At 38.0% G+C, this 16,255-nt stretch overlaps 1 protein-coding gene across 3 annotated transcripts in view; it reads left to right on the top strand.

Annotated features, from left to right (window-relative positions):
- The first annotated feature begins 405 nt into the window (after positions 1 to 405).
- Positions 406 to 16,255, top strand: part of nhsl1a (NHS-like 1a) — a 42,477-nt gene continuing 26,627 nt past the window's right edge. For 2 of the 3 annotated variants that reach the window (XM_079458142.1, XM_079458143.1), the window contains exon 1: positions 10,272 to 10,884. In XM_079458142.1, the coding sequence (XP_079314268.1) occupies positions 10,680 to 10,884 (205 nt within the window). In that variant the 5' untranslated portion in view covers positions 10,272 to 10,679. Of the gene's footprint in view, positions 729 to 10,271; positions 10,885 to 16,255 lie in introns of those variants that run through there. The other variant, XM_079458139.1, reaches the window with a different exon arrangement.

Genomic DNA, 16,255 nt, shown 5'->3' with positions numbered 1-16,255 from the left:
GTTAAAGGTTGTTGCGCAAAAAAAGATATTTAGCCTACTTGTTATTTTTTCATTGTTGTTTCTGAATAGCTAGTTGTAAGAAAAAATTATGAATTATTTACGTAATGCTCCTTTAAAAAAGTATTTATTCTATTTTCGCCATGAAAGTTTTGCGCTGTTCACTAGTGTGAAATCGGTTGAAGTTAGATCCACGGGCAGACTCCTGATCCTATTAGAGCTCCGGATTCCGTCTTTTGAATGTGTCCCACTCGCTCCCTGATAGGAGAAAGTTCAGAGCTCTTCTCAAAACAATAAGAACAGCACTGAACCACGAGGCGGGATGTCAAGATGTTTGTCTCCCGAATGCATTGCACACCCTGGCACTTTAAACGGACCGGCAAACTAGCATGAGAATAAAAACTGGATATCACCGCTGAAAATGCCTTTTTATAAAAGAATAGTGAAGTCCCGATGTCTGTGCAGGTTTACTAAAGAGGGATTGGAAGTCGGTGCTGGTGCTTGTGGTGTTTTTAATAGAGATTTATTTCCCTCCTTGGACGATGTGAACTGTAAAGCGTTGATCAACATACTCCATCAGTTATCCGATCTCTCGCATCACGCCTGCAGCATCTTTCAGGAGCTCCAGACTGAAGCAGCCGCCGTGGTCAATAAGGCTTCTGCGCTGCAGAACAGGTTGGATTCTTTGCAGGAGACCGTAGCGGATCTTAACCATAAGAAAATCAAAATCCGTGAGTTGTTTACCTCGCATTCATTTACGACTTTTCAAATCGGAATTCAGATTTCTGTCTATATGCATTGGCTGGAAGTGAAAGTTTGGAGTTTGTCGCGTTGTTAAATATATTCTTTACAATTGGTAGAGTTAGATGCTTGTTCATTTTTAACTCTCGTTGCCTATTGGCACCTACTTTACTATCCTCAAAGGTAGAACTGCAACTCCATTTAGAAGAGAACTAAATGGAGGTTATTGGGGCAGATTAGGCTGCTGTGCCAATTACTGGTTGGCACACTATTTAGTGAGAGGCATTCTAGTGGGTAAAAGTGGTTGTGATTTGTGATTTTTCATATAGTATAGGCTTTACGTGGTAATGCATTTTAACTCTAAATGAATAATTTGAAGTGAGATAGCGTATAAGTGGTCCTGGCTTCAACAAACGTGTCTCCTTTATTCATTGTCTTCACATACTTTTGTACATCTCTGAGGGCAATATGTCTCACGTTCCGTTCGCCAATTCCCTGCAATGCTTTCTCTTACAAAGAAAACAATGGGTGTTTTTACTGGCCCTGCTTGCAGAGCTAAACCGAGAGTAAGGTGAGCGCAGTGCAGGAAGCGAAGGATAAGTGGATACATGTGTGCTCCACCGAAAAAGATAGTGATTCTGTCTGGCGTGTGCTATGAAACAGAATCTGATGACAATGGTGTTTTATAAAATAATGTAGAAGAAAGTCCAGTGAGCAGAGTTATTTAACTCTTCTTATACCTGCAAGAATAAAATGCAAATCTCAATTTGCTTCTGTAGAGGTTTAGAGCTGAAAGTGTTATCTCAACATTGTTGACAATGAAACGTACTCATATTTATTATTATAAAGTAATTATGTTTCTCATCAAATTCTACGCGGGCTAAATTGTCAAAACTATACAGTATGTAGGCATTAAAGGGATAGTTCACCCATAAATTTCAATTCTGTCATCCTTTACTCACCCTCAAGTGTTCCATACCATCATGTCTAAATTTTGTTATTCTATTGAACACAGAAAGATATTTGTTAGAATGTTTGTAACCAAACAGATCTATAGAATTCCATAGTAGGGACAAACTTAATGGTTCCTCAGAATTGTTTTGTTTCCCAAATTCTTTTAAATATCCTGTTTAACAGAAACAAAACACGTGTCAAACTGACACTTGTGATGTCAGAATTTTCATTTTCGGGTGACCTATCACGTTCACTTTATATTTTGAAATATTTATATACGTATAAAGTCAGTTGTGCTACCTTTCAAGGACATTTTCAAGGATCTTCTGAGACAAATTTAAAACGACACAATTATTAAATTGAAGGAGACCATTCTTTATGCATAGCTGAGAATTCCATTAAGTAGCGACATATTATGCACAGTCAATTTTCTGGCATACTCTTTTAAAAAGGTTCTTTGCAGCGATTCCATTCCAACTTCTTTTCATTAGAAAGAACCTTTTATGGAACAGAATGTCTCTTTGCATGGTAAATGTTCTTTATGAAACCAAAAATGAAGCTTAATTATTTTACTGCGTCATGAACCACTTTTTAAAATTGTTTTTCATTTTGAGGTACAGCACCATTTGCCAAATATTCTGACAATAACAACTATAAAGTAAAATATAGTCCATTATTTACTGTTGGAACTGAAAATTATAAGCAACACACCCATGGTGTGACTGTATGCAATCCAGCTGATTTATTCCAACCCACTCCTCCCTCACTCCCTCAGAGAGCGGCTCTTACCCATTCCTCAGAGTTTGTCTTGTGGGGGAAAGCATGTCGAAACCAGATGTTGGTCCAGCCCTCATGAATCCTTTCACTAACAGTATTTGTTATCACAACAATACGAATACATACCCTCCTTTTTTGAACATCACGTTTGAATTGTTGTCCCTAAATGTTTGTTTACATTCTCCAAGTCTTTCCATATTCAACTCTTCTTTGCCTCCTCTGTTTTCACCAGATGGAATAAATATTGATCTGTTGTTCCCCCCCCCCTTGTGCTGAGGTTGGGAATAATGGAATATGGCTGGAGAGCTTTGAGGTTGAAAACTGGAGACGTGATGATTGAATCTATTTAAATTCCTGAAAATCTGTTATCTGTTTAGAATGCTCTGAAGTCCATACTGAAGGAAATATTGCACGCTGAAATCTGGCCTGCAGAGGGCTTAATGCGCACGGTGTCCAAAATGGACTGACCAAAAAGGTATTTATGTTTCTTCACAAATGGGCCATAATCGCATCAGGAATGCTTTCGTTCAATATTGAACTTCAGCAATAAACTGAGTATACGTTTAATTCTGAATTCAAATGACTTGCCAAAACTGTCCACAGGAATTGTTTTGAAAATACCATCCAAGATATGCTAATATATTCTGGCGCATGTAGATAAGAATTTGTAAACTATGCAGTTACTCTCGATGTTGTTTTAAAGTATCTGGATATCATGCAGCCAATGGAGCTAAATTCTTGTTTTGATATATTCCAACACATTGACTCGTGATCACTCTGCAGTTTCTCCCATCTGGGAAAGCTATGCACTCTTGACTCTGTTGTGACATCATTTTGTTTAGACAGTTGTATCACATATCCCCCTCATCCAGACAATGGATGAGTCACTCGGGCTGCTAAGTCCATCTTGGTGGGCTTGTGTTTTTATGACAGATTGTTTATGGACCCTTAGGACTTACTGTATTTCCTCTCTGCCGGTTGTTGGGATTTGGTTGTGTTTTAAAACTAGGGGGACACATGGAAGTGAAAGAGGGATTATATTTTTCTGTTTATGCAAAGAAACTAAATTAAAATATGGTAATAATTTAATGTGATCGAATGAAAGTAGCCTGTGTGTACATCATGGTCACATCTGATGAACGTTGGTAACCGAACAATGGAGAAGCCCATTCACTTCAATTGTACATACCCAAAACCAATGCAAGTCAATGGGTATCGCTGTTGTTTTGTTGCCAACATTTTTCCAACATATACATCTTTTGTGTTCTGCAGAAGAAAGTCATGCAGGTTTGAAATGACAAGAGGGTGAGTAAATGATGACAGAATTTTCATGTTTGGGTGAACTACAGTATCACTTTAAGCTAAATAATTATAATTAAATTGTATAAATGATAAAAAAAGAGTGGTTCCACAATGATATTTATATCTTATACATTACTGTTATATTTCTTTGTGAGAAACACTATATGTTAAATAGGTTGGGTAGTTTTGTTTTGCTCCATCAAGAAACCTCTCTCACGATGATTTTAAAAAGTTTAATAAAATGATTTATGAGTTGCTAAAAGCATACTCCCCATGAAAGGTTCTAGTATGCTGGGATTAGCTAATGTCTGGTGAGATTTTTAACTTGTTTTATTTTTTCTCAAAGAATCTAATTTGACGGATTGAGAGAGGTCTAATATAATCATGGTAATGGAAGGAGAGCAGTAATGCTGGTATGAATGGAGTTCCATCACTGATGCAAACGTGCATGCGAGTGTATCAGGTCAGGTCACAATAAGCCATAAAACGTCTCTGTTTAGACTGAAACCTGCACTTCTGTCTGCCTTTAGTGTCATTAGCCGAGGTCTGTCGTCTTTTCCGCCCTATGGCGGCTCTGCCTTAACAATAGGTGCCTTGTGCTTGGATGCAGGGGCCCTGAACTTACATCCAGTTTGGCACTGAGAGCAGTGTAATTGATGCACTTTGGTTATTGAGTTTATGTATGGAAGAGTTGGAGGAAAGGACTCTTACGGGTTCATGGCAACAGCTCACTGTGACCTGTGAATTACAGAGGTCGATGTTTTCATTGAGTTTGGTTGTCTCAGCCTTTGGGATTTTCAGTGTGGCTCTCGGTCTCTCTTGTTTTTAAGACTTCTGTATTTGGCTTCAGTCCAGGTTTCTGTGGGTTTTCTAAATGAACAAGGACAGAAGAATGGCCAAGGTGTTCTAAGTTCACTTTTACTGTGAGTTAAATATTTAAAAAATAGTTTTTAGTGACTTCATTGCTAAGACTTTATTTAGTAATTCAGATTTTATTCTCACAATATCAACAACTTTATTTTCATAACTTTGACTTTATTATCCTAATACAAAGTTAATAACATTTAATGGAATAAAATCGCTTTTGTAAAGACTTTTATAAAAAAATTCAAATGCACCAAAAGAGTATCATAGTTTATATAGTATGAGTTGATTTCCAAATCTTCCAAATGTGGATTTATAAAATGGCAAACAGAAATGTGTGGCCAACTTTTATTATTTACCTTTCTAACCTTTCTGTCTTTGTTTCCTTTTGTTTCCATTTCTCTTAATTGCTATATTTTGGGAATTCCAAAAGTATTCCTTTAGGATCTCTTCAAAACTGTATTGTAGGCATTGTTTTCCAAACAGCATTATCTGTGAATCTCTCTTCTCCAGTCTGTGGGTGTCTTCAGTGCAGATTACCCTTCACTTTGCCCTTCACATCACACTAATTAAAAGGTCTCGTGGGGATGTGGAAAAGTAGGTCAGAGTAGGATGAATATTTGGGGAAGGAAAGAAATATGATTTTGTGCGGAAAAATGTAGCATATTCCTAAATCCCTCAGTCGCCCAGCACATTCACACATGGAAGCATGGAAACAAAGAAGCCCCCCATCTCAGAGCAGTTGCCGGTATTTTGAACTAGAACACACACACGCGCACACACGCACACACACACACACACACACACTCTCACACTCTCTCATTCTCTCACTCACACACACACAGAGATAGAAAGCAGCCTGTGGTATTAAAATAAGCTAGATTGGTACATTTTTGTGTGTAAGACCATCTAAAAGCAGCAAAATCATAAATGTGCTTTCAACATTCAGCTTACCACGCTGGAGGTCTTTGTCTTTGCTATTCATGTGTCACACTTTGATTCTCTGACAAAGGTTCTTTCTTTACAGGTAGGTCTACACATATTCATTTACCTGGCTTCAACAAGGAGGTAAAGTTGATAAGCAACTGACCCTGTTTTTCTCATTGACATCAGAAATAAAACAAAATTGGTCAATATAAAAGTACAAATTTAAATTCAAGATATTCTCCAAACAAGTGGGGCTCAAACTGGGGACCGTGACACCCCACCATCCCCCCGTGGGGACCAAGATGAATCCAGGGGATCACCGATTTTGTGGCATTTCATAAAATATAGAAATGTATCATAGATTTTATGCAGTCAAACATCAGACAAGTAAGATCAACAAGCAAACAAATTGATCTTCCAGATCGGATGACATATGTTTTTGGTTTAATACAAATTTAAAAAAGTTTAAGATTCTAAGAACACAAAGGGCCTTACAACAAAAGAGTTTGAGAAGTACTGCTCCAAATTATACTGTATTACACTCGCAGTTGCTTCTTATGTGCAAATATTTAGACATTTTACTACAAAAAATATTTTATAAAACGCAATATTTGTAATTTTGTTTGTGTTTTTATTTTTTTTCCCAACATATAAACAGTTGTCTTTACAAATGCTACATTCGAGAAATATGTGGTACTAATGTGATCTCTGTGACAACAGATTTAATGCTGAAATAACAGTGATGATGATGACTGCAGGTTGACATCAAGTAAGATAGAATAGTGACAAACATCAGGAAATCCTCCTGCCACTGAGAACATTTCCTCTATGATGTCTGTCTGCCAGGAGAAGCTTAAGAAGAATCTTATAACCACTGAAATACCTGCCAGTGGCAGCAGGAAGTAGAACAAACATGCTTCAAGTTGAATAATCAAGTACAGTCAGCCCTTTGTGGGGTTACAGCATCCGATTGGTCAAAAATATATCGGACCTCATTTTGGTTGGCCTTTATCATTTAAATTATTTCTTTGCTCGAATATATAAAAGACAATAACTCTTCAAAATATATATACCCAATGGTTTTTGTTAATAATTTTATTAAGATGCACAGCATTTTCCAGGGTGCATTCAGCTCAGATTGCTTAATTCATTATTTAATGTCATTAAACTAGGTCAGAATTACCTTTAAATTCCCCAAAGTATTTTTGTTTCAGCTACTGAGCTTCTTCTAATAAATGATGCTGTGTGTGTGGGTCTCATCTGGTTGTTTGAGGAGTGGATGGATCTTAAAGGAACACTTCACCTTCAAAATGAAAATTGTGTCATCATTTACTCACCCTGTAGTCATTTTAAGTCTGTGTGATTTTCTTTCTTCAAAATGTTGGTAACCAAAAACTGTTGGTCCCCGTTGACTTATGGACACAAAACTAAAGCAAGTCAATAGTGAACAACGGTTTTCATACAATATATATATATTTATTAGTTTGTGTTCTGCAGAAAAAAGAAAGTCATACAGGTTTGAAATAATAAGGGGGTGTGTAAATAATGACAGAACTTTTTTTTTTGAAGGCGAACTGTTTCTCTAAGAAGTATTTCGTCTTTTTGCTCTTTTCTTCTATAAAGATCAACCTTTGATGAATAAATCAATTCATGTTTTTTAGCATGTTACAGAGGCAAAGTCTCAAGTACAAACAATAATAATTATATACGAAAAAGTGCTATAAATCGCTGATAAATCACATTGTACAGTAGGGTGAACATACATGCCATTTTTCCAGGATACGTCCTGGCCAGGATTTCCGGTGTGTCCTCCGGAGGTCTCGTTTGTCCACTGCATATGTCATAGTGTTACAAAATTAACATTTATTTTTCTTAAGACGTAGACTATAATCATTGTAGTTTTATTCTTTCCTTGAAATATTATGCTTGCTTTACTGCAATAAAACCTAAAATAATAAACCTTGATGATATATGTGACCTCCGGAGGACACAGCCAAAATCCTAGCCAGGATGTGTCTGGGAAAAATAGCACGTATGGTCACCCTATTATACAGAAATGTGAAGTTAAATGCAAATTTTAACCGATTGAGAAACTGATTGTTCTGTGTAACCAACAAGAGCTGTTTAAATTCCTTTCAGGCCTTTATCTGTATCTGTCACATGAGAAAACTAAACGAAACTTCCATTCAAGGCTTTCTTGCATTTTTGCACGAAAACAAACAGAAACAGCCAAGGGAAACAAGAACACACGTATGTTGGGTGAAAGCAGGGCTAACAGGGTAAATGTGTCAACTAGGGTCATCAGCAAAGGTCCAGCGGTTTTGGAAATTCCCCTTAATGTGGTTTCAATGGCTTCTTGGCTTTCCACGGCCATGTAACCGGACCTTATAGTTGAAATATGTGACTCCACCACTGTTGCTGCTCCCTTTTTCCAATTTAAATCTAATTGAAAACATCTGATTCTGGGGTTGTTTAGAGCTGGTTTAGTGAGGAAAGCACGGCTTTCAAAATACCTCCCACATTTATCTGTTGGAATGTGTCTGGAGGAGGGATTTCAATTCTACTGGTTTATTTGGGTGGAGTCGAACAGCTCATAAGTAAAACCACAGTTGTGGCCTTTTGGAGGAGATTGCATTTCCATTTCATTTTGGTTATGTCGTGAGCATGGACTTCCATTTCATTTTGGTTATGTCGTGAGCATGGACTTACTCGCAGAGATTCCAATAGAAGTCATAGAGAATAATAAACTTTGCAAATGTTAATTAAACTAGTTTTTTTTCGTGTATAGGCCATCTCATCGCATGCGCGCCTAGACTGCAACTTCCGGTCTGTGTTTGGCTAGTATCTAATAATATAACTTTGTTTTATTTAATTTATGTTAATATTAATTAATATTATTATTTGATTGTAATAATAATAGTATGAAATAAACGACCAGTTTTTATTTAGTTATACAGAGTTATATGGAGAGACAAGTTTAGCCAATTAATTTCTGATTACAATCAAAAGAAACCAAGAAGAACCTTTCTTGCGCGTGCACATTAACGTTTCTTTAAGTTGTCACTTTGAAACTGTCTATAATGAACAATTCTTGGCTAAATAAAAGTTTGCTGTTGTCAAAAATACTGTTGCCCAGTAATCAAATAATGTTTTCCCATGGTTTGAAATTACACATGAGACGAGAGTAATAAGTTCAAGGGCACTGCGTTTGTTTTTGCACACTAGGCTCAGGGGTTTACACTCCCCTGAGGAAAATGTGGCACAAAACAGCATTAAGGAAGACTCGTGTAAACAGGAAGGTAGCCAAGTGTGTCCGATAAGCTTCTCTATCAGATCCCTTGGCATCTTGGTGGTTCGCTTCACTTATTTTATTATGCTTTGTCTGCTCGTCTTTCACTTGAAGGCATATATGTCATTATGAGCAATGTCTGCATGTTAGGAATGTAATGATCTTGAGTTAGTACTTGAGTGGCCTTAACACGTTTTGTAATCGGATACACATTTTAGTATTTTCCTTTTGGCCAAGTCTGTAAAATGATTGGATTCATAGTGCCCTCTTGTGGTTGAAATATGCTGCTTCCTTCACTGTCATATGTCCCTGATGCTCATGACAATTAAAATGAAGTCAGTGTGAATGGATATCGCATACTGTTGTTTGGCACTGTACAAAATTCTGACATAAAACTTGGAGCTGGGTCAATGAAGGTTTTAGGGTCAGTCCGTTGCATCCAGATGAATGCTATGTAAAATCTAGAACACTTGGGTTGATGTGATTTCAAAGCTCATTTGGAAAACGTTTGACTAAAGGCGAGCCGATTGTGCCAGCTGGCAGACGTGCGCTCACCATATCAAACATTTTCTCTTTGGTGGCGGATCCAGTATGGTTCAATGGCAGGAACGCACAACCCAAGAAACTTTCCACACATAAGAAAAATGACAGATTAATGTGATTTCACTGTTTGATGGCTTCATATAAATAGACATTTAATTATACTTGATGGCACAAGATTTATGAATCGCATAATTCATCTTTTCTCTGTGGATTTTGGGCCCCTTAACAAATTTCAATAGAGATACAATTAAAGAGGTACTCTTATTTTATAAATGTTAATAATCAAATGTAGGATTCCTGAATGGAAAAATGATGTCATCATGTACTCACCCTTGTGTAATTTCTTCTGCAGAACGCAAAGGAACATATTTTGAAGAATGTTGCTAACTGGTACCCTTTCACTTGCATTGGTTTTGTGGCCATACAATAAAAGTGAATGGGTGCCGGCGCTGTTCGTTTACTAACTTTCTTCAAAATATCTTCTTTTGTGTTCTGCGGAAGAAAGAAAACCTTAAAGGTTTGAAATGACAAAAGTGAGAGTAAATGATGACCGAATGTCAATCACTTTAACTCTCTTGTAATATTAGATTACATTTATATAAACCTTTGCTGTACAGCTGCATCTCCCATTGACTATCAGTCTTTCTCATAGTCCACAGTGTTGTTTAGAGTCTTGCCCCTGTCAACTATAATAAACTCAAAGGCGATTAATCTATTTATAGTGCGTGAACCACGCTGAATGTAACCTTCAGAAGAGGAGACATGCTTCTCAGTCGTAGACATATGAAGTTTAATATCACTTAAATTGATTTTATTTGAGCAGTGTAACACACCATATGGGTCAATGCAGTTTATTTTGCCCTTCCTCCAACTAAGAGAAGAGGGTTCAGAAGTCCTCCTGCACATGAGCACTCTCGCCCACATACACAAACACTCACTGACGCCATCGCAACAACGTGTCACAGCTGGGGAGCGAAGGAAGTTCCCCACTTTGAGTCTAGAGTTGTTGTTAGGATTTCCTGAGAGTGCACATTTGCTTGTTTGGACACCGAGAATAATGTCGTTTTGAAGACGCTTTGAAAATCGACATTGCTTCCAGAGGACGTACGGATGCGTTCAATGTAATTCTCTCAACCATGGATGTTACAGGACACGCCTTCAGTCTTTGTAAACATGTTTATAAATCCACGTTTGAGTAATCTAAGCTGCGGTTTGCATTCCGTGAGGCGATGTGGGGCATTTGGAAAGGTGCCTGACTCTTCAATTCAAATCAGGCTCTGGGGAAATGAGTTGGCTGGAGATGTGGGGAGAGAAGAACTTTCCGAGGTGCAGAGGGGAGTGTGTAGAGGGCAAGACTCGCCCTGTACCCCGAGCCTTCAGTGCTCTGGGTCTTTCCGAGCAGCGTGGAAGGTTCTTTCCTTGCCACAGAGAGCAGTTGGATACTGATGAAGACTATGATGAGTGGGTCTACGCGCCTCTCCGTCGCCGAGGTAAGCAGTTAGATAGTCTGAGAATAGTCATCGCAGATAATGTTACTTCATGCTGTTGTTGCAATTAAGCTTTCAGGGTTTGTTTAAAGGGATAGTTCACACAAAATAAAATATGTTCTAAACCTGTACATGGCCGTTTCTTCTGTGGAACACAAAAAAGTATTTTGAGAAATGTCTCTGCGGTTTCTGCGGTTTTCAATACAGCCACCATTGACTATCGTAGTAGGAAAAATTCCTTTGTTCTGTTAAACACAAAAGAAAATAGTTTGAAGAATGTAGCATTCTGTTACAAGCATTCTTCCAAATATCTTTCTCTGGGTTCAAGGAATTTCAAACCTGTATGACTTTCTTTCTTCCGCAGAACACAGAAGAAGATATTTTGAAACATGTTGGTAACAGAACAGCACCGCCTCCCATTCACTTCCATTGTAACCAATGCAAGTGAATTGGGGGGGCTGTTAACAACATTCTTCAAAATATCTTCTTTTGTGTTCTGCGGAAGAAAGAAAGTCATACAGGTTTGAAAGGACAAGAGGGTGAGTAAAGGATGACAGAATTTTCATTTTGAAGGTGAACTACTCCTTTAGAGGTACAGTTCACCCCCCCCCAAAATGTGTCGTCATTTACTCACCCTCTTGTCATTTCAAACCTGTATGACTTTCTTTCTTCCACATTCCAAATCTGTATGTATTTGGTTCCTTGAACACAGAGAAAGATATTTGGAAAAATGCTTGTAACCAAACAATTCTTGTTCAGCATTTACTACCATAAAATCAAATGGTAGTATAAAAGTACCCCAGAACTGCTTTCCTACATTCTTCAAAATACTTTCTTTTGTGTTCAACAGAACAAAATATTTTTTCCTACTACGGTAGTCAATGGTGGCCAGAAGTTTCATTTTAGGGTGAACTGTCCCTTTAATGAAGCTTTTGGGGAACTCTGGCATAAAAGTTTCAGTTTCCAGCAATGTGGTTTTATTTACCTTGAAGTACTAAAGGATTAACTTGTTAGACTTTTATTTAGGCAGAATTGACATTGGGCTTAATTGTGGTTGTTTGGTTATTGATAAATGAGGCTCATGAAGTGTAACTGTAGTTTTGCTATCACAACTGACTTTACGTGACATGATTTGAGACAAAGCGTGATGTGTGTTCTGCTTATTATGGCTATTAGTCGAAGCATTAGCGGTCGATGACAACCTCGGACAATGACCCGGCGTGAGCCATTGTTGTTATTACAAACAATCGAGTCTATGGGATTTAGCTTTATTTAACTTGTTGTGTGTCAAAAGCCAACAACCACTGAACTGCTGACAGCCGGTTGATGAACAATCGGCAGAACTTCAGCTGGGGATGAAGTAAAGATAGAGTTGATCTCTCTTTCTCTGCTGCAATCTCTTCACCGCTCAGTCCTTTGTCCTGCAGTAACGTAAGTCCCGTGAATCGCCAGTAGTCTGCAGATATTGGGTAGCGTTTTCCTAGGGCGCATGAGCTGGCATGCTTCCACTGTGTAAGTGAGTGTGTATACGTGCGTGAGCGAGAAAGAAAGAGAGAGAGGGAAGGGGTTAGAGATAGTGCCTATAAACCTGAGTGTTTCTGCTTGGGTGGAGAGGGGTGGGGGGGAGTGGTTGCTCCGACCGGGACACTAGGCTGCGTGAGGGCACAGCTTCTTTAAACTTACTGACACACTTCCCAAACACCAACACACACCGGGAGAAAGAGGAGACCATGTTCTGTGTGAGAGGTAAGTTTTGCAACTTCTTAAAGTCTCAAATAAACACAAGTTGCGATGTCAGTGTGTAACAGGAGCCGTGATGGAGCACACAAAGGGAGGGTATCGGAGCTCGGCTGTTTGTTAAACGTCCTGCTCGGTTTCAAAGTGCTCTTTTCCTCTGATTCCTTTGTTTTCATGCTGGGACGAGGAGCGTGTAGAAATCTGACAGAAATGTTAGGCGACCGTGTCGGAGTTATGATGTGATGAGGGGAGACTTTGCTGAAGCTCTAATAACATGGCAACTGTATTTTTATAAAAGTGTCCTTTTCTGTGGATTTCGGCTCTGTGTGTTGGCACTTTTGTACTTTATTTGCTCTTGAAATATTTTTATAAATTCTGACGACTCAAGAAGGTTCGTTGTTGTCAGTATATTTGATCTCCGCAAAGCATGATTTTTGGCATCTTGTGGCACTGTTTTGGCTTGTAGAGTTTGTTTTGTTTTTCTTTGAAAGAACTATCACTTGAATGATTATTTAGGTTGTGAATGTTGTATTATCACTATAATTAAGGACAACAATGTCTTGTTGGTGCTGTGTCTGTCAAACAAACTCTATATTACTACAGTAGTTTGCTTTGGATGGATAATCAGGTGGCCTTTGTTCTTGTTCACAGGTCTCTCTCTCTCTCTCTCTCTCTCTCTCTCTCTCTCACTCTCACTCTCACTCTCACTCTCTCTCTCTCTCTCCTGTATTTTATGTTCAGCCTGCTGACCTGATTTTTTTTACATTGGTCACCTCTTTAATTTACTGGTGACCTGAAGGTCAAGACTATGATCAGACACTTTTTGTTTGCTTTTCTTATACTTGGTTAGTACCAGCATTTTCTGACCTTTAGTAATACTTTAATTATGGGATTGGATAAAACGCATTCATCATGTTGTCTTAAACTGACCATCCGTTCAATCCAAGCACTTATTACAGTGTTTAGGTGGTTTGACTGATCATCATCATTTCTAAATATAACGTTTTTGAGAGAATTAGTAATTACTCTGCCTTTTGCTGTTCACCAAAACAGTCAAACAATGTAATAAATATACTCCTTAACATTAGCGTGTCAATTACTAGAAGTATTTATTAAAATATTAAAACGTTTTAAAATAGTTTTACATGTTGCTCAAATTTTTCTATAATGTCAGATCAGTAACATAGCTTATATTTTTATATTTTAGCATGGATTTGTTCTTTGAGAACTGGCATTGTTTACATAAGTACAGCAGTCCATCTTAACAGCACTGTAAACTTCAATCAGATCAGCCAATAGCTGAGTGCTCTGTACAGGTTAAGACAGGCTCCTGCTTTGAAAGGGCTTTCATATCAACACAAGCATGACCTGGTTTTGAAGCTCCTTTATTTAAAGGTGTTCTATTGGTTTACCATTTGCCATGTATATAATTATCATATATTCCATAAAATTCCATCCAATTTCCATTATAATCATTAAATTCATTAAATTTTCTATTGTGTTTTGGGCACGGTTCTGTTCTTTTTTCAACAGGGTTCACTTTGCAAACTAGCTTTATGGACTGACTCCTGTTGCCAAAGGTGTGATGACCAGGTGTAAATCTGTGCGGTGACCCGTAACCCACAAGCTTTTCCGTGTGAAGCGTCACATGATGAAAAAGCAGTTTAGTGGCTCCCTAAAAAGCAGCAAAGGGAGCATTTTGTTAGTTATCTGCTCCTGCAGGAGGAGCGGAGACAAGTCTTGTGGGCGGCACGGACTGTGATTTAGTTATCTGTAATACGCTTTAAACCCCTGAAAGACCTTCTCTGTGTGTGCGTTTTTATTTTTTTAATAAATGAAGCTTCCTTGACCTAGATAAAGAAATCCGCCCCTCTCGTTCCATTTCACTGTTTTCCAGAGGAGCTGCAGCAGCTGATTGGAACGCATCCAGTTATTGTCTCGCTCATTTTACCGGAGGTCCAATCATTCCTTTATATCAGAAGTAAGAGAAGCGCATTGTTTCTGTTTGCTTTGGAATGAAGATGCAGGAGATGGAATCTCACAGGCTTCCCAGCTGTCAGAACAATTATTTTTCCATCTTCACCTCCATCATTACACACATTTAATTGTTAAAACACCTGGATTTGAGACTCATTCTCTTTTTACTTGAGACGTGCACAGTTCCTGTGACAGTAATGAGTCGAGATATTAGCATAGACTGAAGAACGATGGTCATTCCAGATATTTCGACCCAGCCACGGCCCCCTCTTGAGCACATACTGGAGTCTTACGCGACGGTCTTAGTTTCTAGGCGTGTACCGTGCTGACCCTCCCTAGGACATTAGTGGAATTCTGATTCGGATCCCTGTAGCTTTTAGTAAAAAGCGCTGTTGGGTTTGGCCAGCACGTCATTATAAAGAATGGGATAAAAAAACAAAAAGATACATTATTCATGACAGATGATTGCAACATGAATCTGTTCAAAGGTTTCATTGTTGTTAATACAAGATCTCAGGGTGCTAATGCATTTTTCAAGACAAAGAAGAATAAAGGACAAACCCAGGGAGATTGACAGGTGGGAGTATTTGGAAACGTAGTCCAAACGGAGCCCACTGAAGCCACAAAATGATCTCCTCCTACAGAATGTTTCCCTGGAGGAGGTTGTGATTAAGAGCATCTGTAAAACTTGTTTTATGGGCTGCTTATTTGCACTGTATGGCTGCCGTTTAAAATCAGTATATTTATTGCTTAAATAAATTACAATAATGATGTTGATGCACCACTGTGTTTTGGCTGTGATGTAAGACATGAGTCAGAAGCAGAAGGCAATGAGCTGGACTTGTGTTGGGTGTGCTTGGCATTAGGTTGGATGCAGTGGCATGTTAGGGGACATATATAAACAAGTATAGTGGTATGTGAAATATGTGTATGATGTAGTAGTGATTGCGACTGTCATGTGTTGCAATGCATCAATATTAACCAGTGGGACATTTGCAATGTATTGTTTTTTTTACATAGCTCAGTGAGGTTCAATGGAAAGAAATTTTTGAGACTAACAATATAATTAAATAATAATGACAATGAAATATTGAATCTGGAAGTTGTCTCCGTACAGACCCATTAGAAAGAAAAATCCAAGATGAGATCTCTTTAATAAAGTATGTCACTTCTTTTATAGACATTGGGATTTAAATCATCAAGCAAGTGGAACAATAAATGTAAGCCAAGTTTGCAATCACAAGTCGATATTTATGAAGATTTCTATATAACTTCTTCATACAATTTACCTGAATTCAGATTATTTAGATGCAATATAATCTAACTTCCTTTTACAGATCAATTCTCTCTTAATATATATTATCAATTTATTCCTATTTATGTTCTGCTACAAAGATTTTAGAAGAAACATCTGTGACTAATACTTGCCTGGAAATGAAATGTGATGGAGAACATCATTGTGTGATCCCAGAGCAATATTTTATTAAGTTATCACTTTTTAAAACATGTTTTAAAGGTCCAGTGTATGAAATTTAGCTAAATCTAGTGGTGAGGTTGCGAATTGCAACCAACGGCTCACTGAACCCATCCCTGTCATGATTCTGACCCCCCGTGTGGGAAGTGTTTGTTTTCAATTTTGTACTTTAGTTTTGGTTAGTGT

Source organism: Barbatula barbatula (assembly GCF_947034865.1).
Source record: "Barbatula barbatula genome assembly, chromosome: 6".
NCBI lineage: Eukaryota > Metazoa > Chordata > Actinopteri > Cypriniformes > Nemacheilidae > Barbatula > Barbatula barbatula.
Note: the sequence above shows the minus strand (reverse complement) of the source record. Positions and strands in the feature narration are given on the sequence as shown.